General features: G+C 53.1%; 2 protein-coding genes and 1 non-coding gene across 8 annotated transcripts in view; 2 read left to right on the plus strand and 1 right to left on the minus strand.

Moving 5' to 3' along the window:
* Macrod1 (mono-ADP ribosylhydrolase 1) overlaps nt 1–23,155 on the plus strand; it is a 141,335-nt gene that overhangs the window by 19,797 nt on the left and 98,383 nt on the right. The gene's annotated exons all lie outside the window — the stretch shown is intronic.
* Nucleotides 4,693–15,518, plus strand: 5730409K12Rik. Its single transcript, XR_105990.5, has one exon. It is a non-coding gene; the product is annotated as an RIKEN cDNA 5730409K12 gene (transcript).
* The window catches only part of Flrt1 (fibronectin leucine rich transmembrane protein 1), a 78,720-nt gene continuing 66,504 nt past the window's right edge, over nt 10,940–23,155 (minus strand). For 2 of the 4 annotated variants that reach the window (XM_006527170.4, XM_006527169.3), the window contains one exon: nt 10,940–20,705. In XM_006527170.4, the coding sequence (XP_006527233.1) occupies nt 18,632–20,656 (2,025 nt within the window). In that variant the 5' untranslated portion in view covers nt 20,657–20,705 and the 3' untranslated portion in view covers nt 10,940–18,631. Of the gene's footprint in view, nt 20,706–21,015; nt 21,444–23,155 lie in introns of those variants that run through there. The other 2 variants (XM_006527171.4, NM_201411.2) reach the window with 2 other exon arrangements.

Raw genomic sequence — 23,155 nt, forward strand, 5'->3', positions numbered from 1 at the left:
CTGGTTCCTTAAGGCCCTCTTTCCAACCTGGCAGCTGCCACTCATACTGACCTGTGATCTCTTCGACTAGGGTTCAGGACTCCCCTATAGTCACCGCTCTCTCAGTGGCTGCTTGATTGCTGGCATCATACCATGGCTCCAGCCCAGATGGCACCTCAGAAGCGTCCCTCTGTCGACTGTCCTTTTTCTTTACAGTGCTTATGGAACTCAACTGGTCTTTTGTTTTTGAGTTGTTTTGATTTTGAGACAGGCCTTACTATGTAACCCCGTGTAGTGGTCTGAATGAGAGTGTTCCCCACAGGCTCTGGGACTTGAATACTTATCCCTCAGTTGTGGTGCTGTTGGTGAGGCTTGGACACTGTGGCCCTGTGGAAGTGTGTGACTGGAGGCAACCTTAAGGTTCCAAAGCCATATGACAGTCCCAGTTTGTGCTCTCTGCTTCCTGGTCGTGGTTTGAGATGTGGGTTCTAGGCTGTTCCTGTGTCTGCCACCTGCTGACATAATTCCTTGCTATGATGAATTCCTATTCCTCTGGAACCATAAGGGCAAATAAACCCTTTCTTACATAAGGTAATCATGTGTTTTATCACAGCAATAGAAAAATAACTAATACATCCTGGGTATACGATCTGTAGACCAGGCTGATCTTGAACTCAGAGAGCTCTTGCCTCTGCCTCCCAAATGTAGGAATTGAAGGCATGTGCTGCCATTGCCAGACACCCCCACCCCCCTTTTGAGACAGGGTTTTACTGTGTAGTGCTGGCTATCCTGGACCTTAAGAGATCCATCTGCTTCTGCCTTCTGAGTGCTAGGACTAAAGGTGTGTACCACCACTGCCTGGCAAGTCCCCTGCTTTTGAGATAAGAGTCTAGGTTTTATGTTTCTCAGTTTGGGTTCAAATTCACAATGGAGTGGAAGGTGACCTTGAACTCCTGGTTCTCTTAGGACTGGGATTACAGGTGGGAGCTAGCACACCTGTCATTTGTGGGGATTGAACCTAGGGTTCACAAATGAAGTAAGTACTATATCAACAGAGCCGCCAGTTCTCCGCTGTTCTTGCCCCCACAGATGGCTTATTTGGTGTACCAGAGCTCCATCTTATGGTTCACCTTCCCTCCTGACACAGGAAGCCCTCTGAGCTTCCTGTTTGCTGCTGTGACTCCTACCTCTCCTCCCCTGGTGACCTGGCCTCTGGGCCTCTTGTCTTGCCTAGGTCCACTGAGTCTGCCACTGCGATTTCTCTCACATGAGCTTGTGACTAATAAGGGTTCCCCCCCAGGGGGCCTTCAAAATCTTTCCCTCCTTAACATCGGAGTTTAAAAATGTGTCACCATCGATTTGAAGGAGAGACTTGTTCCTGCTGAGAAAAGCGGCCTGGAGATTCGTCTCGCCTTAGGAACTGCACGGGCGGTTGCATAAATTCCAGCATGCCACCAAGGGCTCCATGCAAATGTGCACTGGAGCCCCTCTGGCAGCACGAGGTCCTGCCAACTTCCATGTTGCTCCCAAGGGCTGCTGACCTTCTGGAAGGTCTAGTGTGGGAAGTCGAGTGTGTGTGGGGGTGCGGATCCTCTCCTCTCAGCCCTTCTCTCTAACACTTCATTCACACTAACTGCAGTGATGTAGTTAAACCTCAGTAGTGGCGGGTGAGGGACTCCTGGAGTAGGACCAAACCACCGTGATGTCCCCTCCTGGTCCTGAGACCCAACCATCCTTTGTGAAATAGTGTCTGTCCTGAAGAGGGGAGCTTGTGTGTGTGTGTGGGAGGGGTATATGGGTGTACATGCATATGCAGGCCAGAGGACAGACAGACACCCTCAGACATTGTTCCTTGGGAGCCATCTACCTTGTCTAAACATTTAAAAGTATCTTTATTTAGGTGCGTGCTTGCATGTGCATGCATATGCATGTGTGAAGAGTCACACCATGCTGTGCGTGTGGAGGCCAGAGGATGACCGTTTGCGAGTCATAGCTCCCCTGTGAGGTATGCGTGAGTTCTGGGGTTCAAACTTAAGTTGTTAGGATTGGCAGCAAGCATCCTTACTCATTGAGCCATCGTGGCTTTTGACAGTCTTTCTCACTGGCTTGAAGCTCACCTATTACATGAGGCTGTTCGACCACTGAGCCCCAAAGACTCCCCTCTGTTTCCCTGGGATCTAGGTGCTGGGATCGAAAATGTATTCTGCTACATTGGGCTTTAAAAAATAGGTTCTGGTGATCTGCAGGTCTTGTGTTTAAAATGCCCACTGCATTATCTCCCAAGATATCTGGCTCCCTGGTGCTGGGATGACAGGCACATACCATCACATTCCCAGGCAGGGGCTATCAGGGTCTTTGGGGCTATGCCTGCCTCCAGGCATCTCCTCCCCGCTCAGGCTGCTGGAGCTCACCTTGCCTGTCCTCCCAGCCACTGCAGAAGACAGCCCCAGCTTCCTCTAGCAACATCTGAGTTCAGAACTACCCAGTAAAGATCCCAGAGGGGCAATGCTTTGATGTGGGGACATGAAGTGACTTTTCTGGGGTCCTCATCTTTCCCTGAGAGCCCTGAGTGGACCTATCACTGAGTTAATGAGGAGAGGGGCGTGGAAAGGCCCATAGTAGCCATGTTGTTTGTGCTGGATGCCACTTGGTGACAGTTTTTGAGGAGTGATGGGAGCTGGCAGTACACCTCATGATCCAGGCCCACTGAAGGTGTGAGTGAGCACACAGGTGCCCCTGTTCTCCCAGGGGTTAGAGAGCTCGTGCTGTAACGTGTAGGCCTGCCACTGGGCCAGCCTCAGGCCTCAGTAGGGAGCTCAGTGGGAGACAGGGTGTGGGGGTGGCCCAGGGTGCCAGGCAGCTTCTGATGGTTCTTGGGGATGTGCAGAGCCAGAGAAGAAGGAAGCAGGAGCACAGAGGTTCTGTGGCTGCTGTGGACCCAGAAGCATGTGTGAGCCCCCATTTACCAACTGGGCAGGGACTTGTGCAGCTCAGCCTGAGCGCCTGCAGCTGCAGAATGTCCTCTGAGGACTCTCGGCAGTCATTACTCGGAGAAGGGAGGAGGCTTAATTTTTCCTGTCTCCCTAAATGTTATTGCCTTTACGGGCTTTGGAAATCAGTTTTATGGCCTGCGTTATTTGTCCACTGAAATATGGGAAGCCCTGGAGTAAAAATAAACAGCAGAGGTGCTTCTGGGCCTGAAAGGTCAGGAGGCCGAGGATGGGGCAGAGCTGGTGTGTAAGTCCCCCGTCCCCCGTGTGAGGGTCACTCTTCAGGGACTGCTGCAGCTGGAGAGGGGCTGGAAGGCGTGCTCCAGACCATGGGGAGGGATTCTAGTTCTGGTGTTTCCCTGAGGCCTGGGACCTGGCCCCTTTTGTCAGTTGGTCCCTGGGGCCATGCAAACCTCTCTATCCTTAATGCCCAGTTTCTGCTGCTCCCACTGAGCGCCACCCAGGATATCCAGCCAGCCACTGGCAGTGAGCCTTTTCAGTAAGCAACAAATAAGCCCTTGCCATGCAAGATGTAGGCCTGGCGGGGCCTCCACCTGCAGAAAGCCCCTTATCTTCTGGCAGAGTTAGGAGCTAGGCAGAGATGGAGATCCAGCAGGGACACTCTCCCTGGTAGAAGTTAGAGCTGGGTACCAGTTAGAGGTATCTGGGTTGAAATGGCCCCATGTCCTCCATGTGAGAGAGGAAGGTGGCATCTGCCGCAGTCTGAGGCTCTAAGAAGAGAAGCCTGGCTGAAGGCTAGGGGTATGTGTGTGGGTGAGCTAAGAGAAGGGGGCTGGGGGTTGGTCCCAGGCTCTGTTTCTGGGACCCAGGACCCTCCCAGAGAGGTTCCCATGTTCTCCCCATCCTGGGAGAAGGCTGCTTCTCTACTCCTCTCTGAATATGCAAAAGGAAACTTCGAGTCCAGAAGAAAAATGTGTGGAAGATGGGGACTGCCGATTCCCGGTAGGAGGAAAACAAATGGCCAGTAAACAAGTGAAGAGAGGCGGAATTTTGCCAGCAATCAAGAAAAGGCTAATTGAAACAAAGAGCATCATTCTTCGCCCACCAAGGAGATGGCTGTGGGAACACCCACTTAAGCAGGTGTGGCACAGTCTCGGGAAATAGCTGTGATGCTCCACTCATGGCTCACACCAGCACATAGTAGGTGCTCACTAATGCATGTCTTCATGTCTGAAAACAAACATTTCTTTTTGTATGAATCAGCGCCACAACTGCTTGTTCCTATCCACTCAACTACCCCCACCCCCACCCCCACCCCCACCCCCACCCCCAGCTCCTACTTGTTCCTGGGCTGTGGCCAGTGTCCTTCTGGGCCAGGACTTACCTCAAGGGCATGGTTGCTGCTTCTGGGTTTCGGCTTACCAGGGGAGCACTGCTAACTCAGGGACGTGGGATGTAGCAGGCCTTGAGTTGGATGAGTCGGGTTCCTCTGCTTTGTTCTGATTTTGAGACAAGTCTCAGGGTGTGTTCTGGCTGGCCTAGAGCTCAGTACATAGACCAGGCCAGGTTGGCCTCCAACTCACAGATATCCTTCTGCTTCTGCTTCCCAAGCGCCAGCATTAGAGGTTTGCCACTACATTGTTGGCCTGTGGTGTTCTTGGTTTTCTTGTTTGTTTTTGTTTTTTTTCGAGACAGGGTTTCTCTGTATAGCCCTGGCTGTCCTGGAACTCACTTTGTAGACCAGGCTGGCCTCGAACTCAGAAACCCGCCTGCCTCTGCCTCCTGAGTGCTGGGATTAAAGGCGTGAGCCACCACGCCCCCCTCCCTGTTCTTGGTTTTTGAGAAAGGCTCTCACTCTGTAGCCCAGCTAGGCCTGGATTTACTGTGTAGCTCAGGTTGGCTTCAAATGTGCGGCAATTCTCAGGTTTTTTCGATTGCTGGGACTGTAGCTATAAGCCATTGCCAGCTATTCCTGCTTCTTTCTGTCTCTCTTCTCTCTAGTCCTCTCCATTACAGACAGCTAGAGAATTCATCTTCCTTCCCTCCTTCCTCCCTCCCTCCTTCCTCCCTCCCTCCCTCCTTACTTCCCTCCCTCCTTCCTCCCTTCCTTTCTTCCTTTCAAACAAGCTCTCATGTAGCCACGCTGGCTTAGAACTGACTCACTATGTTGACCGTGAACATCTGATCCTGTTGCTTCCTGAGGTCAGGGACTGCAGTGTGCCATGCCGTGATGGTTTTATGACTGCACATTCTCTCCCACCTCCAGCTCTGACACGGGCCATTCCCCTGGCTAGGAGCACTCTTGTATCTACTTCTTTCTGGCTTACGTTGAATGTCTCCCAGGTCCTACACGGACTTCCCTTAACCTGAGTCAGATGTTCTCTTGTGAGTTGCATATTCAGCTATGACCTGTTTCTCCAGCAGCTCCATGGGGTGCCAGAGCTACAGTGGAGGATCATGGGAAACAAGATCCATACAGCATACTCCAGAGTGTGACACAGTCATGTGTTATGTGTGTGGGTAGTCTGAAGAAGTGGCTTATCCCTCTGTACCACACTAGAAAGCTGGTGGCAGGTGGCAGTGCCTTTTCTTGCCAGCCCATCCTACAGAGTCCTCTGTAGAGCCTAGCATGGCCTGGCCACAGTGGAGCTCCTCTTGATGGGGGAGCCCACACTTCCCATGGGCAGTCCTGGGGAATCTGGATCTGTTGTACTTGAATCATCTTCCACCCACCCACCTGGTGTGTGGTACACCTCCTTAAAAAGAAGCCAGTGGAAGAGTCGGGGCTTGGGAGCTGCCAGCCTGGAGCTCAGACAGAGCCTGAGACCAAACCCCCTTCTCTTAGCTCACCCACATCTGTGACCCTAGCCTCCAGCCAGGCTTCTCCTTAGAGCCTCAGACTGTGGCAGATGCCACCTTCCTCTCTCACGTGAAGGGCATGGGGCCATTTCAACGCCGCTACCTCTAACTGGTACCCAACTCTAACTTCTGCCTGGGCCATAACACAGGCACTAAGTTATGGTGGTGGAAAGGCTTCCTATGGGCCAGAGTTCAGGTCCATGGGAGACACCTGCTTCAATAGCTGTCTCCTGAGTCAACGTCAATTACTGAGGCCTTGAGCAAGCTGCAGAACCTGGGGCCAATAATAATAATATTATGAAGATTAGTTATGTCTTTTTAGATAGGACTGGTCTAGCATTCTGTATGTAGCTGAGGATGACCCTGGATTTCTGATTCTCCTGCTTCCCCCTACTGAGTAAATCACAGACAGACACTTCCACTCCTGGTTTATACAAGGCTAGGGGTGGAACCGCACCCCTTTTAGAACAGGAATAAGGGCTGGGGCCGTAGTTCAGTTGGTAGAGTGCTTACCTAGCATAGGTTAAGTCCTGAGTTCGATCCTTAGTACTGCAAGGATAAACTAGGCGTGGTAGTGCACCCCTGGGACTCAGTACTCGGGAAGATGCAGCAAGATCAGGAGTTCAAGGCCAGCTGCTGCTACTTTATTGAGTTTGAGGCCAGCCTGGGATATATGAGACTCCATCTCAAAAACAAAACAGATCAACAACACGAAAGGCACCTGCTTATAGTGAGAATAAGCACAGCAACTGTGTCACGCTGCCTTGGGGGTGTGATGTGGTGACACATGGTGACAGATGCCAGGCGCCTGGCACCATCAGGCCTGCTGCTTTGCCTCTCACAGATGGGTGCCCCTTTAGGAAATCCCCTCTAATTATGAAGTTAGAAATCTGAATGGTCACATGGGGAAGAGGCACACACTCATTAGGAGGCTCAGGCACACAGCCTGGGCTACGTCAGAAGTCTCTCACACCAGCCTCCTGAAGACAGCAGGGCTCAGGAGAGAATGCCTCCATCCTTTTGCTGGCGCTTCCATCTGCCAACTCTCCGGGAGCTGCTGGCTGGGGAGGGCCCACTCGGGAGCCTTCCTGTCCCCAGAGACCGCCCCCAGGGTCCTTCACCTCAGGCTTGTAATCTCCGCTTTAAAGAGGACTCGGATCCCTTCCTCCTGCCCCCCACCATGACTAATCCATTCGCCAGGGCCCCAATCCAAGAGAAAGCTAATTAAAGAATTTCTGCTCTTGGCTCAGTCTGGACTTTGAAGATTCCCCTTGGTCTTCTTGGAGTATATGAAAACAGGTGGAGAAAGGGGGCGTTGGAAAAGGCATTGGATAAACCTCCGAGCCTCTGTAATAGGCCTAATCCCCCACAGCCTGCAGGCATCAAATAGTCCTCACCCAGCACACTGAGACAGGGGACACACACGGGGCTGCTTCCCACCCGGTGCTCCTTTGATCCCTGTTCTCCTTGGAACACAGGAGCCCCTGCATTCCCCACCAGTACAGGGAGGTTGAAGGGGAAAAACTGGATGTTCTCCAGGACAGTGAGGGGCTGAGGTCCTCCTATACCGGCTGCTCTGGCCTGGAGAGGTCCGGTGGATGACGGGGAGGGAACAGATGACTGGTGTGGTTGGGTTCTGCCTCCCCAACCCTCTCTCTCAGAGTCTCCACAGGAAGACTGGTGGACACCAATGGCATTTTCCTTTTACTGGGGATTGAGCCCAGGGCTTTGCTCATTTAAACAAACGCCTTACCACGAAGCGTCTCCGCCCAGGAATATTTACTTAAATTACTATTACCTTGGAGGCAGGATCTCATGTAGTCGAGGGTAGCCTAGAGCTCTGTATGTGGCTGAGAAGGACCCTGAACTCCCAACTCCTCTGCTTCCTCCTCCCGAGTGGGATCACAGATGCATCTACACTCCCATTTATGCAGTTCTGGGGATTGAACCCAGGGCTTTGTAAACGCTGGGCAAGCACTCTACCAACCAAGCCACATCCCCAGCCCAGAGGTTTTCATTAACTATCAGGAATATTTATTGGATAGTAATGGGTAGAAAGTGACCCTATGTGACACGGGGGCCCCTTGGCAGCTATGTGCTCTGGCCAAGCAAAGACTGACACACAACAGTTGCTCAGCAAAGACCAGTTGATCGTGTGCTGGCTTGAGACAGAAAGGGCCAATGCAGCCAATGCTCCTGCGGCCTTCAGAGAGCCTCCTGAGGGCTCTGGGGATGGATGGGACCTGACTGTGTGTGAGGTGCTCTTAGATGCTTCCTTCCCCTTCCAGTAATGCTGAGCCTTGGTGATGCCCTGGGGGGAGTAGGGCTATCTGATGCCACTGTGGTTGTACTCTCACCCCGTTTCCCACTGGTGTGCCAGGGTGGGGGAGGTGGGAGGCACACTAAGCAGGGGTCTCTTGGGGTATCTGCCTGCATCATGGAAATAAAAATGATAAAAACCTGTCACTGAATTCTGGGTGGCAGTAAATTACTTAACACCTGAAACAGGTTGAAATGTGGCCACCGTGGCTTTTAATAAGCCCATCTCTGATGCAGCAGCTTCCGCGAGGAACCGGCCGGGTCTCTTCTCGAGGCATAATTTCATCGCGGCCCCGGCTTGGCAGCGGTGCAAATAAGATTTCACTTCCCCTGTAAATCTCTGAGGGGGGGAGCGCAAGATTTCATTTGCGCTGTCAGTTAGCGCGGAGAGAGCCTATTTACTTTGCTGCAGGAATAGTGGGTCCTTTGGAGAGGCAGGACACAGAGGCCAAGGGGAGTTGGCTGTGTCAGCACTGAGAATTGACATGGGCGGAAGAGGGCAGGGAGGCGGCTGGGGCATGGCTTGGGGAGCACAGATGGTTTGGACTTGCTTAAAGTAGACCAGCAGTACCAGAAATACCTACATTGTTTCATGGATAGGGGAGTGGCCTCCGATGGGTCAGGGCTTTCCTAAACAGGGTGCTAGGAGTCCACCACAGGACATGGTCATGGGGCGGTGGCTTGGGGTGTTGGGACTTTCATAGGTTTGGATGCCATATGTCCAGGGATGCCACAATCCAGGGAAACCAGGTAGGTCTCCCTGTCTAGGAAGAAGGAGCAGGGGAAGGGAAGGTTCTAGAATCCAGTGTTAGGAGGATGAGGGCAAGAGACTTGAAATGAGAACTTTTAGTTTAGCGTCGAACCAAACAGTGGAGCAGGGAGCGTTACACAGGAGTTCAGGACCTTGGGTTGCCCTTGGCTGCAAGGCAGCCATTCTGGCTCTGGCTCTGGCTCTGCTCCTTCTCCTTCTCTTCTTTTTTGAGACAGGGTTTCTCTGTCTAGTCCTGGCTGTCCTGAAACTCACACTGTAGACCAGGCGGTCCTCCAACTCAAGAGATCCACCTGCCTGTGTGCCATTCGGTCCTTACTGGACACCAGCCCCCATCCTAGAGTGATAAGCGGTTCAGTGACTTCTTTGGGAAAGATGAGGCCTTGGGCTGATTGGCTGGTGGTGACCAGCAGCCCTTCTCTTGAGCTTCTGTTAGCAGTTGGTCTGGGAACCGCTTGAGAACGCAACCCTCTTCCCTGCCTTGGGGAGCTTTGAGCCCCTTTAGGTTTGGGGTGTTGTCCTAGGTGTCACTGTGCTGTGGAGTACAGTCAGCAGACTGTGGGCTGGGTTGGGGTTTGGGGACTCGAGATAAGGCAGAGCCTGCCAGGGAATTCTCCAAGGAGTAGTCGGGGCGGGGGCAGCTTGGCAGTGCCAGCCCCGTTCAGAAGAGACCAGAACTGAACTTGTCTCCCGTTCTTGCCTCAGGTGGTGAATGGGGCCAAACTCTCCATCTCCATCTGCAGAAACGCCTTCAATGGGAACCTGCCTCCTTAGGGGTCTCCCAGCCCAGCCAGGGCTTCCCTACCTCACTCCTTAAGAATCCCCAGCACCCTGCTTCTAGGAAGGGAAGACTGTATCCCTAGCCCTAGCACATAGTAGGCCCTCAATAACTCTCTGCCTAACTGGCTGGCTAGCCATTTTCTAGGAAGTCTCCACAGCAGCCTCAGAAAAGAAAGCTACCTCAGGAGAGAATGGGAGGCAGCCCTCCGAAACACCCAAGCATCTCCTTAGAACTCAGAATCCACCCACCTTGATCTGGCCCCTAAAAGTCATGTTGAGTGCTGCCCGATGGAGTGTTCCCCCTTGATCAGTTCCTGCCCCTAGCACGATGGGAGGTGAAGTCAATGGAGGACAGGAGAGGCATCTGTGGGGCCAGAGTACCCAAGGTCATCTCTGCAGGGGCTACCAGCCACCAAGGCCCGTGGAGAAACAACTGCTTCCTTGGAATATAAGGGGAAACTCATTAACCCCCCCTGAGATGTGAGAGCAGATCTAAGGAGGAGTAATGAGTTCTCGCTTTATCTTAAACTTCGAAGGAATTGCTGCTGTTCTCGTGAAAATAATTTCTTCTCTCTCCCCCCCCCATGTGAGAGACCCTGACATTGTGGATGTGGTGGGCATGAGCAGGGAACAAGGGACATCTTCAGGGGCTGAATGCGAGGGTCACCGGTGGGGCAAGCACATGCTCCCAAATGCCAGGCTGGGCAGTTCTGCTCTTATCTGGGTGCCCACGTGGATGCCAGAGCCTCTTAGGGAATAATCCTCAGCTTTTATTAATAACTCTTCCAGTGAAGACCCTCCCCACGTCTGCACGTGTCAGGGGGCTGCCCTACATGGCTGACTTAAGCTTCTGCTGAGCTGTCCCCCCTGTTCCAAGCCCCCTTTCCTGGTCATTACAGATTCTTTTTAGTTGTCTTGTTTTGGCTTTTTTCTCTTTGCTCCCCCTGCAACAAGGTCTCAAGTAGTTTAGGTTTAGGTTGTGCTCAAACTCCTTACGTCGCCATGGATGACCTTGAACTCCTGATCTTCCTGCTCCACTTCCCAAGTGCTGGGGCTACAGGTGCCATCGTACCTGGCTCTTCAGCAGATTCTGCCCAGGAAATGTATCAAACCCAAGAGTCTCTGCTCAGGCTGCTACCCCACCTGCCAGTGGACCCCCAACAGCAAAGCGACTCCCCACGACCCCCAAACCAGGCCTGAGATTGTTCAGGAAGAACATTTGAGACACCTAGCTCCTGATGCGCTGGGCTGCTGAGCCCACAGTCAGCAGCAGAGATGACTGTAAAATTTAAATCTTTCTATTTATTTCAAGAAAGGACAAGGCAGGTGGACTTGGACATTTTATATGAAACAGACAAACAGAAAATAGGACCAATTAATTAGTCACATTCATCTCAACATTGAAGTTTCAAGGCACCTACATTGAAGGAGGCCAAAGGGCGGTTTGGAGTGCACTTTGGTTTGTGTTGTTGTCGTGGTGGTGGTGGGGTGTTTGTGTCGCCATTTTCTGAAAAACCCTTGTCTAGTGGTAGAGTCGGAGTGAAGCAGGTGGGCCATGAGGCTGGGTGTAGCCAGGCCTTCCAGGGAGCAGGACCTCCATCTGCCTGCCAGTTCCCAGCTGCAGCTGCTGCCTGAAGGGGGTACTCAGACCCCTCCCCCCAGACCGTTCCGCCCTTCAGAGAAAAAGAGAGGGGTGAGCATCCAACAGGCTTCAGGGGTCCTAGTCTGGCTGAAGCAGAGCTTGGAACATGGGCAGTTCAGGGTCTGCCTCATTGCCTTGGTCTGGGTAGGCAGCCCACCTTTAGCATCCCCAGAGGTTGGCCATGGCCACCTCAGAACTGGGGACCAGGCTATCCTTCCCAATACCTGTTCTCCCTTACTTGGCAATACCAACAGGCATCCTTTGTATCCCGGGAGGAGAGCTCTGCCAAAGCCCCCACTCTGCAGTGCTTACGTCAGGTCAGGAGAGGGGTCCTCTGAAGCAGCCCTGTACCTTTGCCTTCCTTGCTCACACCTGCTGGTGGCACCAGCTAGCACAAGCACAGGTCTGCAGAGCCTGATTGGTTGACTCCCAGCCTCCAGATCTCCCCCTTTTTCTCTCAGATGAGCCTCCTCTACTGGGCCCGTGTTTTCCTCCTGACAACCCTCAGTCTCACTGGAGGGGCTGGAGGAACCAGGTCCTCACTTTTACACTATACCCTAGATACCCAAGTGGCTTATTGGTTAAAGCCATTCTCAGACGGTCATGCTGGACTGGGGGGAAATGCCTAAGGCTACTTTGGGGTTTTGTGGGTAGGGCTTCCCCACTTTGTGCCCAGAACCTTCAGAGATGGGACTGGTCACAAGACGGGTAAGGGGCGGGGGACCTGCTACCTCGCCTTCCATCTAAGGCAGGTTGAGAGCTGTTTGGAACCATGGGCCCCTGGGGGAATGAGCAGCGGCAGCCCCGGGCCTGCTGCGGCTTTGATTGTCGGTTCATGTCGTGCTTGTTTTTCTGTCTTGAAGAGAAAGTCTGATTAGTTCCTCCAGGCGGGTGGCTGGGGTGCGGGGACTCTGCAGGGGTGGCAGGCATGACAGGCTGTTGCCTTGGATCTTGTTTCTTATACCCCGCCCTCCTGGGTCTCTCTAGTTTTCTGCCAACCCCCCTCACCTACTTGATGCAAATCTTGGAGAAGGGAAACTGAGTCACCCATTCAGGCTGTGGTGCTGCCAGATCTCACTGAATCTTCATTTCCCATCTGCTAGAGATACACCAATCCCGAAGCAAAGCAGGGCCAGAGGCTTCTGGGAGGAGTTTCCCAGGCGAGACCCTCTCCTGGCCAGACCACCAGCCAGGTGCAGGACAGAAGGACCCTCACTGCCAGCCCTCAGGCCTTTCCCATGAATAGACAGATGGCAGGTGGGAAGAGAAGGTGGTAAGGGGTTCCAGGTCCCCTGCTGGTCCTCGGTTCCCAGGTGTGTGGGTAGGGAAACCAAACTACTGCTAAGTTGACTTGATGGTGACTCTGTTTTGGGAGTGGGGCTGTGTGAAGCCGGGGCTGATCCACCCGCCTGCTAGGCACAGTGCCCACCACATACCCACAATTCCCTCCTGGCACAAGCTGGACCTCTCAGCAGCAAGGAATTCTGACAGTGGTTTCAGAGAGCCCAGAGTGGCTTCCAGGAGCAGGAGCAGCCCCAGGCTAGAAAGCTGTCTGCACACGGGTCAAGAGAGACATGGAGAGAGTTGGTGCCCTTTCCTCGTGTGGCACACTCTGCAAGCCCCTCATGATAGGAGTAGCCCCAGGGACAATGAAATTCCCAGAATCAGGGGGGAAATACATTAAAATCTAAAAGAGGTAGAGACAGGAGGATCAGAAATTTATGGTATTCTTAGCTACATAAAGGGTTCGAAGCCAACCTGGGTTATGTGAGACCCTGTCTCAAAAAAAAAAAAAAAAAAAATTAAAGGAGGTAGCATGGGGCATCAGAAGTCCAGTGCCAGACTCAAAACATCAGGGGTGGGAGTGGGGTGGAGAAAAAGGGAAAAAAAGAAAGGCGGGAGGAGAGAAAGGGAGCCATTTTGCCAGTTGTTTTAAAAGAAGCCAATGTGGATATTTCACATAAATGATTGGGACACTTCAAAAGAATCGGTAAATGCCTAAAAACTGGTGAGCATTCCAAGAGAGCCCCAGGCACCATCAGCTGGCTGTGATGGACGGACTGGCTGGCAGGCAGTGTTGAGACTATAGTTACTCCTGGGTGTGAGGCAGCTGGGCTGGAGGGAACAGGTCCAGGGACATCCTGGGGCGTGCAGTGCTGAGCCCAGCATGTGTCTTGTCAGTGTCCCTCAGTACCTGCTGAGCACAGACTGGGGAAGGATGTCTTTGTACATCCTGTCCTGGAGGTTGTGATAAAGCAAGCGTGGGAACCGGAATCTTCTAGACAAAGACCCAGGCCTTAGCTCAGGCTGTAGAGCTGTGGGTCACATCCTCAGATAACGCTTGGGTGCTTCATGGGACGCACAGGCCACCGTCTGCTTCCTTTGTTGGGCCCAGCTTCTCTCTCCTGACCTTCAGGGTTTTCTTTACAGCTGGCCTCACTCTTTCTCTGACCCCAGAGAGCAGCAGGTCCCCAGCATAAGGATACAGGACGTCTCATGGCTCTGGAGTCTTACTCTCCAAGCAATGGCGCAGGCTGCTTCCTTTGATCCAGATGTGGCTTGCCATCTCTCAAGACAGACTGACCCTAGGTAACAGGATCAGAGACTGCCCAGGGACTGTATGACCTGTCCTGGCAACAGTGACCCTTTCTGTTCCCATGGCCCTGGCCCCAGCTATTCAATTTATTCAGTCCTTAGAGATGCCAGCTCCTCAGGGCGCTAGGCAGGAACAGCTGCTACCCCCTCCCATCCAGACCCGGAAAATGCCTGCTGTGTGGGCTGCCACTTGGGGTAGGTTCATAACCCACAAAAAAAATCCCCCTTTCCCTTCACCTCCAAGGAGTTTAATCTCTTCTAATCAATTTAGCAGACTCGCTTGGATGTAAACGGTAATGATTTGCATTTTTGAGCCTTTTTATCCTCCTTACCAAAAAAAAAAAAAAAAAAAAAGCTTCCTTGCTCTGCTCTCTGGAAAGCCTGTGAATTGCTTGCTAGTGCTCACCCTGGCACCTATCCAGCCTCAGCATCAGCTGCTGTCACCTGCGCCACTGTCTGTGTGAGAGAGAACGTGGTTCATGAGAGGCCTGCAGCCCAGACCCTGGCCTTGACATGTCATCTGGTCCGTGGGGGACTCAGGCCACCATGCCCACTCGAGCCTGTCCCTGCTGCCTCTGCATAGCTTCCCGGCTGCTGCACCCAGTTTCCCTTGTTGTATTTTTCATAAGCAAGAGGCTCGGAAGCTTTGGCCCCCTCCCTGGTGTGCTCAGTGGAAAGCAGATGTCTTAAGAGGGCTGGCCTGTGGGGGGTTGGGTGAGAAGGGTCCTCAGTCTGGCTCTGACTTTTGTTTCCTACTCTCTTGCCAGGGGCAGTGAGGGAGGAAGCTCAGGTTGGCAGGCTATTCCAGACACACTGCTCATCCCTTCTGTGGACTCAGAGTCCACACTGCCTCTTCCTACCCAGCACCGGTGTCCCCCCCCCTCCCCCACTGCCCTGAGCCCATTAGAACCTTCCAGACTCAGCACAGAGAGGTTGCTCTCACAGGGTCTTCATGAAGCAAGAATCTGCCCCAGACACCCTCACTTTAGAGATGGAAGCTCGCATCTGTATACCATGCTCCTGGCTCCCTCACTGGGGCTGAGCTGGGCAGCTACCTACTGGGAACTCTGGGAAAGGAGTTTTGAGATGGAAGGAGAGGCATGGAGCACAGGGCAGGGAGCACGGGGGAGAGAGCATGGGGGCATGGACCCAGGGAGGGAAGGCTGAACTCCTCAGCTGTCTTCCCAAGGCTGTCCCCTCCCTGCCAGCATGGCTCAGGGCAGGACAGTGCAGTGTCCCCACACCTGTTCTCTAGGTCAGGATCCGCCACACAGGGCCAAGGCTGAGCGGCACTGAGGGGGAGGCAGGCCAGGAGGCAGCCTTTCAGGGAAGATGGAGGCTTCCTCAGGAAGAGGATGCAGATGAGGGAAGGAAGGGAGCTTTGGATTCACGTCATGTCTGCGGAATTGAGGATGACTAATTAATAGATTTTATTCTTAGTAATCTCTTAAGCATTCCATACGTTGGGCCGCACGCCTGAGCTGAGCCTACCAGAGGCTTCATTCGCAAAATGCAAATGCCCCTGGCCCTGATGCCTCTCTCCTTCCTTGCCTTTTCTTCCCCGCTTTTTTCTCTTTCTTTCTTTTTTTTTTTTTAAAGAGGAAATTTAAAGTAAAATTGCCATGTAATAGAAAAAGAGATTCCAATCGCTGCATCTAATTACCACGAAGGGTAAACCACTTAGCCAAAGAAGTGTCACTGGGTTTTTTTAGTTTAAACTTGCCTTAAATGCCACAAAATACACTCCCCAGAGCTGAGGCCATGGAGGTTGTTCTGGCTGGTTAGAAACTGTGAGGGTCAGGCTGGCCAGCCACAGACTTCCCTATGGAAATGTCAGCTGCACACGGACAGCATCCCATTGGCCGTCCAGTGCCAACCCTGGCCTCCCTCACTTCTGAGGGTAGAAAGGCTGGGTGCCCTGAGCCTCTTCTATTGTATTGTGAGGCCAGAAGCCAGGTTCCTTTTCTCCTTTGGAGAACTGGGACAAAGGTCACACTTGGGGGCTTTCTGAAAGGATGCCTCCAAGTGCAGTTCTGGGGATGCAGCACAGTGGTGGGGTGTTTGCCTTGCATGGCTAGGCCCTGGATTTAGTCTCCAGTGTTATTCCATCCCCAATACACACAGAATAAAGGGTACTGGGAAAATGATAGGACCAGCAGGGGTGGAATGGCACAGGAAGGGCTATTGGAGGGGCTGCAGGGCCATGGCTGGGCAGTGTTCACTCTGATCAGCATCCAGGGCTCGTTAGGGGGCAATGCCAGCCTTGGGCTGTCCAACTAGGTGTAATCTGGAGTAAGCCCCTTAGACTGGTCCTCAATCTTTGACATTCTGCCTGTGACTGCCAAGGCTTATTCTGTGTGGTGGGGGAAGAGATTTACCACAGCCCAGGTGTTTCAAGCATTTGGCCACCAGACCCTTCCTGGAGCAGGAAACAAGGAAGGGGGGCATGAAAGCGTATCAGACAGGGCAAGTTACAGGTGCAAGGTAGGGGTGAGGACGTGGAGTTTGATTTCCCTGCGGCCCTGGGGAAGCTGGCACGGTGCCCTCGATGCCTTGTTCAGCATCTGGGACTCTCCCTCACATACCTGTTCCTTACAGATGGGTCTCCTCTGAGCCTGCCAGGACTAGGGCATCATTAGGGTCACTGGGGACCACAGGGCTCCAGGGTGCATGTTTATACAGACCTGAATCTGGGGCTCAGGAACATTTCTCTCTTGACCTCATTATGTGGGAAAAATGACTTGGGATGAAGAGGAAGAAAGGTCTCCTCTGGAGTGATCCGTGTCCATACCCCTTGGCCGTTCCCTGGGGCTGGTGGGTTGGGGGTCTCCATTTGGTGTGATGACCCCTTGGGCTAAGATCAGGAGCCTGTGCCTCTTTCCACTACTCTGAGGCACCTGCCGGGTCCATTTCTTTCTATCTCATCTCTTCACTGACGGGCTAGTTGGCTCTTTAATGTCCAGCAAGCAGATGCCCCACCAGGTACACTTTGGGCAGCTGCCTGGCTTTTCTTCCTGCCTTTGCTTTGGATGGAGTGGCAGAGGTCTTTTGAAAACATCAGTATCAGGAGCTGGACCCCTTCTCATCCGGCTGCCCTCAGAGCAGTGCCTTCCCTTTGATGACTATTTTCCCCCGGTGCAGGGCAAAGCGATGCATTGACAGATGGTGACCCGGGCTCCCCAAGTACAGGACGAAGCAGACATCAGAACCCCAGGCACCGCTCTTCCCTCCTTTCCGGATTTGCTGTCATTATTTTATCATGGTTTTAATCTCATGGCTCACCACACTGTGGTGTCAGTTGATAAATGATAACGACATTGATTCCACAGAGAGGGAATAAAATCTTAGCTCTTCTGAGGGCCCGGTCAGTACCCTTTTGGAGGTTGATTTTTTTTTATACAAAGAAATCTGATTTTCCCCTCTTGAGAACAGAGCCCCTAGTGTGGTTATAGCTGAGATTGTGCATGTGTGTGTGTGTGTGTGTGTGTGTGTGTGTGTGTGTGTGTGTGTGTATGCTGATGTCTCCCAGCGCTTTTCTGAAAATTTTTTTCTTTTTTTCTGGGCTTTATTTGGACAGCCATGGAAACTCCAATAGGTCTAGCCAGCTGATGTGTGTGTATAAACAGTTCCTGTTTATAAATTACCTGTCCCAGGAGAAAGAGTAAACACTATTGTGGGGACAGCATCTATTGGGGGAGGGACAGATGAGGGCACTGGTCATCAAGGAAAGCTTTTCTTGGTACCAGAAAGGGGAGTGGCCCGGCTCTGGGCTGGCTGACACAGGATCTCTTTCCTACCACCTGGACTGAGGCACCTCCCCTCCACCTCCACACACTCTACTTACTCAATGATTTCTAGGAGAAAGCAAGATTTTTGCAATTCTATTGTCTGAGGAAATGTCAAGGACTGACCCAGGAAGTGCTGAGAGGACAGACACGCAGCTCTGTCTACCCATCCGTACTGAGACACAGGACACGGCCATGGGTGGGCAGACAGACGCACCTCCACGCGGCAGAGAGAGCTCCAGTTTGCTTTCCTCAGAGCTTTCTGCAGAGTCCGGTGGATGGAACCGAAGTGCTCAGCACTGGAAGGAAAAGTTTGACTTATTTTTCTTTTAATTGACTATGGTATTGTTGGGAGAGTATCTCGGAGAACGTCATATTTCTGTAGATCTGGGAAGGAAACGGCACAGGAAAGACCAGGGAAGAGATTCCAGGCCACTGTCTCCAGAGCAAAGTCTTTTTCCTCCCCTGGCTCTTTTGTGAGGAACCTGAAAACCTTTCACTGAGTTGTCACCCGTGAGCATCCACAAGGACAGTTGCTTGGGGGTGGGGATGGGGGTGGGGCTCCGTGCCGTCACGTGTTTGTTATCGGCTTCTCTCTGCTGGCCCTGAATGGAGCTCGAGGTGAATACAAATGTTGTACAGGTAGCATCAATCTGGTTCAAGAAAAAAAAAAGTCCCAACCCAACCCAACCCTTCCTGCGAGATATTTAGTCTTTAACGCTCATGTTCTGGTATAAATTACATCTCCAACAATGCTGAATCCCCTTCCTGGCTTCTATGTTTTTTTTTTTTTTAACCCCACTGTGGTGTTCTGCAAAATCACCAACCCTCCCCAAACTTTGCTTTCTGTTTGGAAGGTCACTGTGGAGTTTCTCTTCCTGGCTCCTGGTGTTGCAGTGGGCTAGACAGAGCCACGTGACACACCGGTGCGGTGCGGCGCGGGCGGCCAGCTTCATGTGTAGGAGTAGTCCACATCAGGGATGCCCGCTTCCCGGTAGCCTCGTGTGGTGCCATAGCCAATAGTGTGGGCACCCTTGCAGAGGCTGCTGCCATTGGAGGGAAATATGGTGTGCACCACGTACTCCTCTTTGGAGCGGTACGGGTTGATGGGTAGCATCTGCAGTCCTGGGCCACGGATTTCTAGAATGGAGTTATCCTTCTTGGTCCCTGACTCCATGTAGTCGTCCTTCCTCCTGCTGCCCCTGTTGTAGACCCTCTCTCGGGTCAGCAGCTCGCCAGCCCGGTGCACGTACCAGCAAATGGCTCCCAGGACCAGGAAGAGAAATACAAGAGCCACGGCACCACCAATAATCCCAGCCAGGGGCAGCCCCGCCATAGGGCCAGCATTCTGTTCCTGGTTGAGCGTGGTGGTAGGGCCATAGCTATCTGCTGTCTCTGCCTTGGCACACACAGGTGTCTCATCGGCCACGTAGGTGTTGCCAGTCTCCATGGTGACCATACAGATGATGTAGGTGGACTTGGGCTCCAGTGCTGTCAGCAAGTACTCTGTCTTGTCCCCCTGCACCAGGGTCTCTGTTATAGAGCCCACAGCCGGGCTATGGCCCAGACGTAGCCAACTGAGCCGGAAAGAAGAGGCGGGTAGCATGGCCTTCCATGTGATTCGGATAGAGTCTGCCGTCAGTGGCTTCACCTGGATGACCAATGTCTTGGCGCCATCGCCAGTGGCCATGGGGTAGTCAATGTTGGAGTCTGGGAGGCGCAGTCCTGGCCTCTTGGCCTTGAGGGTAAACAGAGAGCCCTGGGGTGTGGTGGCAGAGGCATGGTTGCTGACTGTGGTCTTGGCGGCTGCATTAGCAGCACCGCCCTGTGACCCCGCCTCAAAGCACTCATCCATCTCGCTGGTGATGTCTTTGATGGCCATGCCCCGGACCTTCTCAGGGCCCTGGCACATGAGGCCCCGCACATTGACCACTGCAGCCCGTGCCCTCACCCAGTCCCTCAGCCACATGAGGTTACAGCCACAGAACCAGGGGTTGTTCCTGAGAAGCAGCTGTGCCAGGTTCCCCAGGTCATCAAACAGGCCCCGAGGCAGCGTGGTGAGGTTGTTGTTGGACAGGTCCAACCTCTCCAGCTCCCGCATCTTGGCCAGGGTGTTGTAGGGAATGTGACTGATGGCATTGTCCTGCAGGTAGAGCTTCTGCAGGTGGGCGCTGGGCAGATTAAGGGGCGGGGCAGCCAGCGAGTTCCGTACTAGCGACAGCTCCGTGAGGTTCTGCAGCCGGCTGAAGGTGTCGTCGGCAATGCGCTGGTTGGCCAGCAGGTTGCCATCCAGAACCAGGCGCCGCAGGCTGTTGAGACCCTTGAATGCGTGCAGGGGGATGGTAGAGATGCGGTTGTCATCTAGCCTCAGTTCCTCCAGCGTGTGGGGCAGCCCTGACGGGATGCTGCTCAGGTGGTTCCGGCTCAGGAAAAGCAGCTTGAGCTGCTTGCTGTCAGCAAAAGCATCCTCCTCGATGCTCACGGTGGAAACGGAGTTGTCGTCCAGGTGCAGCTTCTCCAGCAGCGGGATGCGAGCCAAAGAGTCCCTGGCGATGGTGCGCACATTGTTGTCCTGCAGATGCAGCTCTCTCAGGGAGCGGGGGAGATTGATAGGGAACTCGTCCAGGTCATTCTCATACAGGTAGATGACCTGCACCTTGACCTTGGTCTTGAGGTCCTGAGGGATGCCCGCATTGTTGATCTGGTTGTTCTGTAGGTAGAGGGTGGTGGCATCGTCGGGGATGTCTGAGGGGATGGATGTGAGTCCCCGGTCATTGCAGTAGATGAAGCCATTGTCACAGCGGCACACTGATGGGCAGGTGGTGCTATCGATGACCTCCGTGAGGAAGGCAATGAGCCCATAACAGAGAAACAGCCAGTCCCGCAGGTCCATGGTGGCTGTGGTCATCACGACAGTGGCTGTGACCGTGGCAGCAGGTGTGGTGGTAGCGGTGGCAGCAGAGTGTGCCACCACCATGGTGGATGGCTGCTGGAGGCCTGACCCACCCAACCTGGAGTCTCAATACCTGCAGGGAGCACAAGATAAGCGTGCTGAGTGTGAGATAGCGTGGGGCCTGGGGAGGGAGTCATTAAAGTCGGGTCTCTCGGGGCTGAGGCCAGGCTATAAGGGAGGCCTGTCCTGGAGACAGGCAAGCTCTGTGATGCTAATGCCTGCTGTTCGCTGTGGATCTCACCAGGAGGGGCTGGTTTTTAAGGGGAGCAGTTAGTGTGAGCCTCAAGATCAACCACCTTTAAGGGTGGCACACATGGTGCCAGCAGTGGGACAATGACTTAGGGTGAATTTCATAGACGAGCCATCATTCTCCGAAGACCTACCTCTGGCATGGACTCAGGGTCTGAAAGGAAAGCTTGTTTCTGGGAGGCTCTGAGCTCAGGAGGCGTGTCACCAGAACCTTCAGGAAAGACACAGCCAGTGCTGTCACTGGTGGGCAGTGGAGAGCGTCGAGCTCATTGTCTGGTGGTGAAACAACGCGTCCTGTTTGTCACCCATGTTTCATACACAGCAGAATGAGGTGTCAACAGATCTGACTCCTGGCTCTGGTCCTGTGTTTCCTGGGGAACTATTCTATACCTGGTCTCTCTCCAGTGGAAATAATTTCCAGCTATTTCACACACACATACACACACACACACACACTCACACACACACGTTCACTTACACATCAGCTTTCTTGATTTAAAGGAATGAGACAAATAAAAGGTGGGAGGTGTTGTCGGCACACTGAGGAAATTTTTCTGCAAGGTATAATTTCAGTTTTCGCAAATAGAAAGATTGCAGCATAGACTTTTTTTCGTTATTTTACTGTTCACAGTGGTAAAAAATCAATTAAAGAGAAATTATCTTTCAATCTCGGTTTAAAAAAAAGGTGTCTTCATACAGCAGCAAAGGTCTGCAGTAAACCTCGGGGTCGAGTGGGCTTTCAGGGCAGGACATAACAGCCCCTCAGATCTGATTCGGGGCCTGGCCTGCGACGACAGCTCTGGAGTGTGGGGCATGACCAGCTCCTGCTGAGTGGCTGGTGGGGACCTCCCGAAGATGCCTGAGAAGCCGGGACATCATTTCTAACTGCACCAAACCCTGCTCCCTTGCCCGGCCTTCTCTGTTCCTAGCGGTTATCCTCTATCCAGTGACTTCCTCCTCACTCTTCAGGACCCTGCTCAAGCATTCCTCCTTCAATTAGGTCTTCCAGAGCCAGGAGCCATGGCTGTCCACCCAGTCAGCCAAGTGTCACCTCATCCTATCCATCCATCTCCCTACTTCTCACTCAGGTATCCAGCCTGCACAGCTCACATGGCCATGGCCCACTCACCCTGCCCCACACAGCTCCCTGCACACCAATCCCTCCGTCCCACTTTCTACCTCGGCGCAAGGTTCACAGTGTGGTCTCATTTCATTGGTCACCATCATCAGAAGCCTTGACACCAAGCTGGTCTCTGCTGAGGCTCCCTGGCCCCCTCTCTTCCTCTTACCTCTTACCCAGTGCCTTGCAGTGCTCCCTAGCCTGCTTCCCCTGCCTGGCACCCAGGCTCATTGACTCAGATCTCCTTTTCACTCATCTGCCCAAACTCCACCATCCTGATGACTTTAAAGCCAGGTAGCAGGCACAGTGACATTCCTCTCCCTCTGGAGCAGCTGGAAACCCCTCCCCCCCCCCGGCTTCCCCAAGGCACACTTCCCTATGTCCAGAGCTGGCCCTCAGAGATGCTTGCTGTCCCACACTTCCTTCAGGTGGGTCCCTCCTGGTCACCTTGCCTCTAACTCCAGAGCGTACCTCCTCTTTGCTCACTGCTTGCCTGCTCATTACCAGCTAGTGTACGCTTTATGTTTGGACTTTGGGGTATCTTACCCATTAGGTCTAGCCTAGTGCACAACAGGCCCTTATAAATTATTTCTACAAACAAACTAATACTGACCTATCTGAAGGAACTGAGGCACAGGCCTGCTGACAGGAGGCTGTAGGACCTAGATGTGCTGCCAGGCCTAGAATCTCACTGCATTGCTTCCACACTCCACCAACAGGGGCCATAGGCTCAGGCTAAGGGCTTGCTTGTCTTCATCAGCCTCCTGTTGCTCTGTGTGAGGTATGGGCATCCCAAGCTGCCCTAGGCCTGACCTGATCTCTTGCCCCTCATCACCTTGGAATCCATAGCTAAAACGAGCATTACACACCCAGCACTGGACTGACCTGACCCCTTGAGCCAGACCCTGCAATCTGCATTCACAGGCAACCTATGCAGTATACTCTCAATGTGTTCCTTCCTGTGCCTGGCAGTCATATATATTATGTCACAACTTGAGACCTGCAGTTCAGAAGGTCAAGCCCCCCACCATTCCAAGGTCACAGACACCCAGGCCTTCAGCTGCACTCCAGTCTCCTCTTAATGGAGCCTGAAGGTCCCATCACAAGTCACTTTGTGAGCAGGGACCAGGAGTAGGACAGGGCAAGACCGAGGC

The sequence above is a fragment of the Mus musculus genome, chromosome 19 (assembly GCF_000001635.26).
Source record: "Mus musculus strain C57BL/6J chromosome 19, GRCm38.p6 C57BL/6J".
NCBI classification, from domain to species: Eukaryota; Metazoa; Chordata; class Mammalia; order Rodentia; family Muridae; genus Mus; species Mus musculus.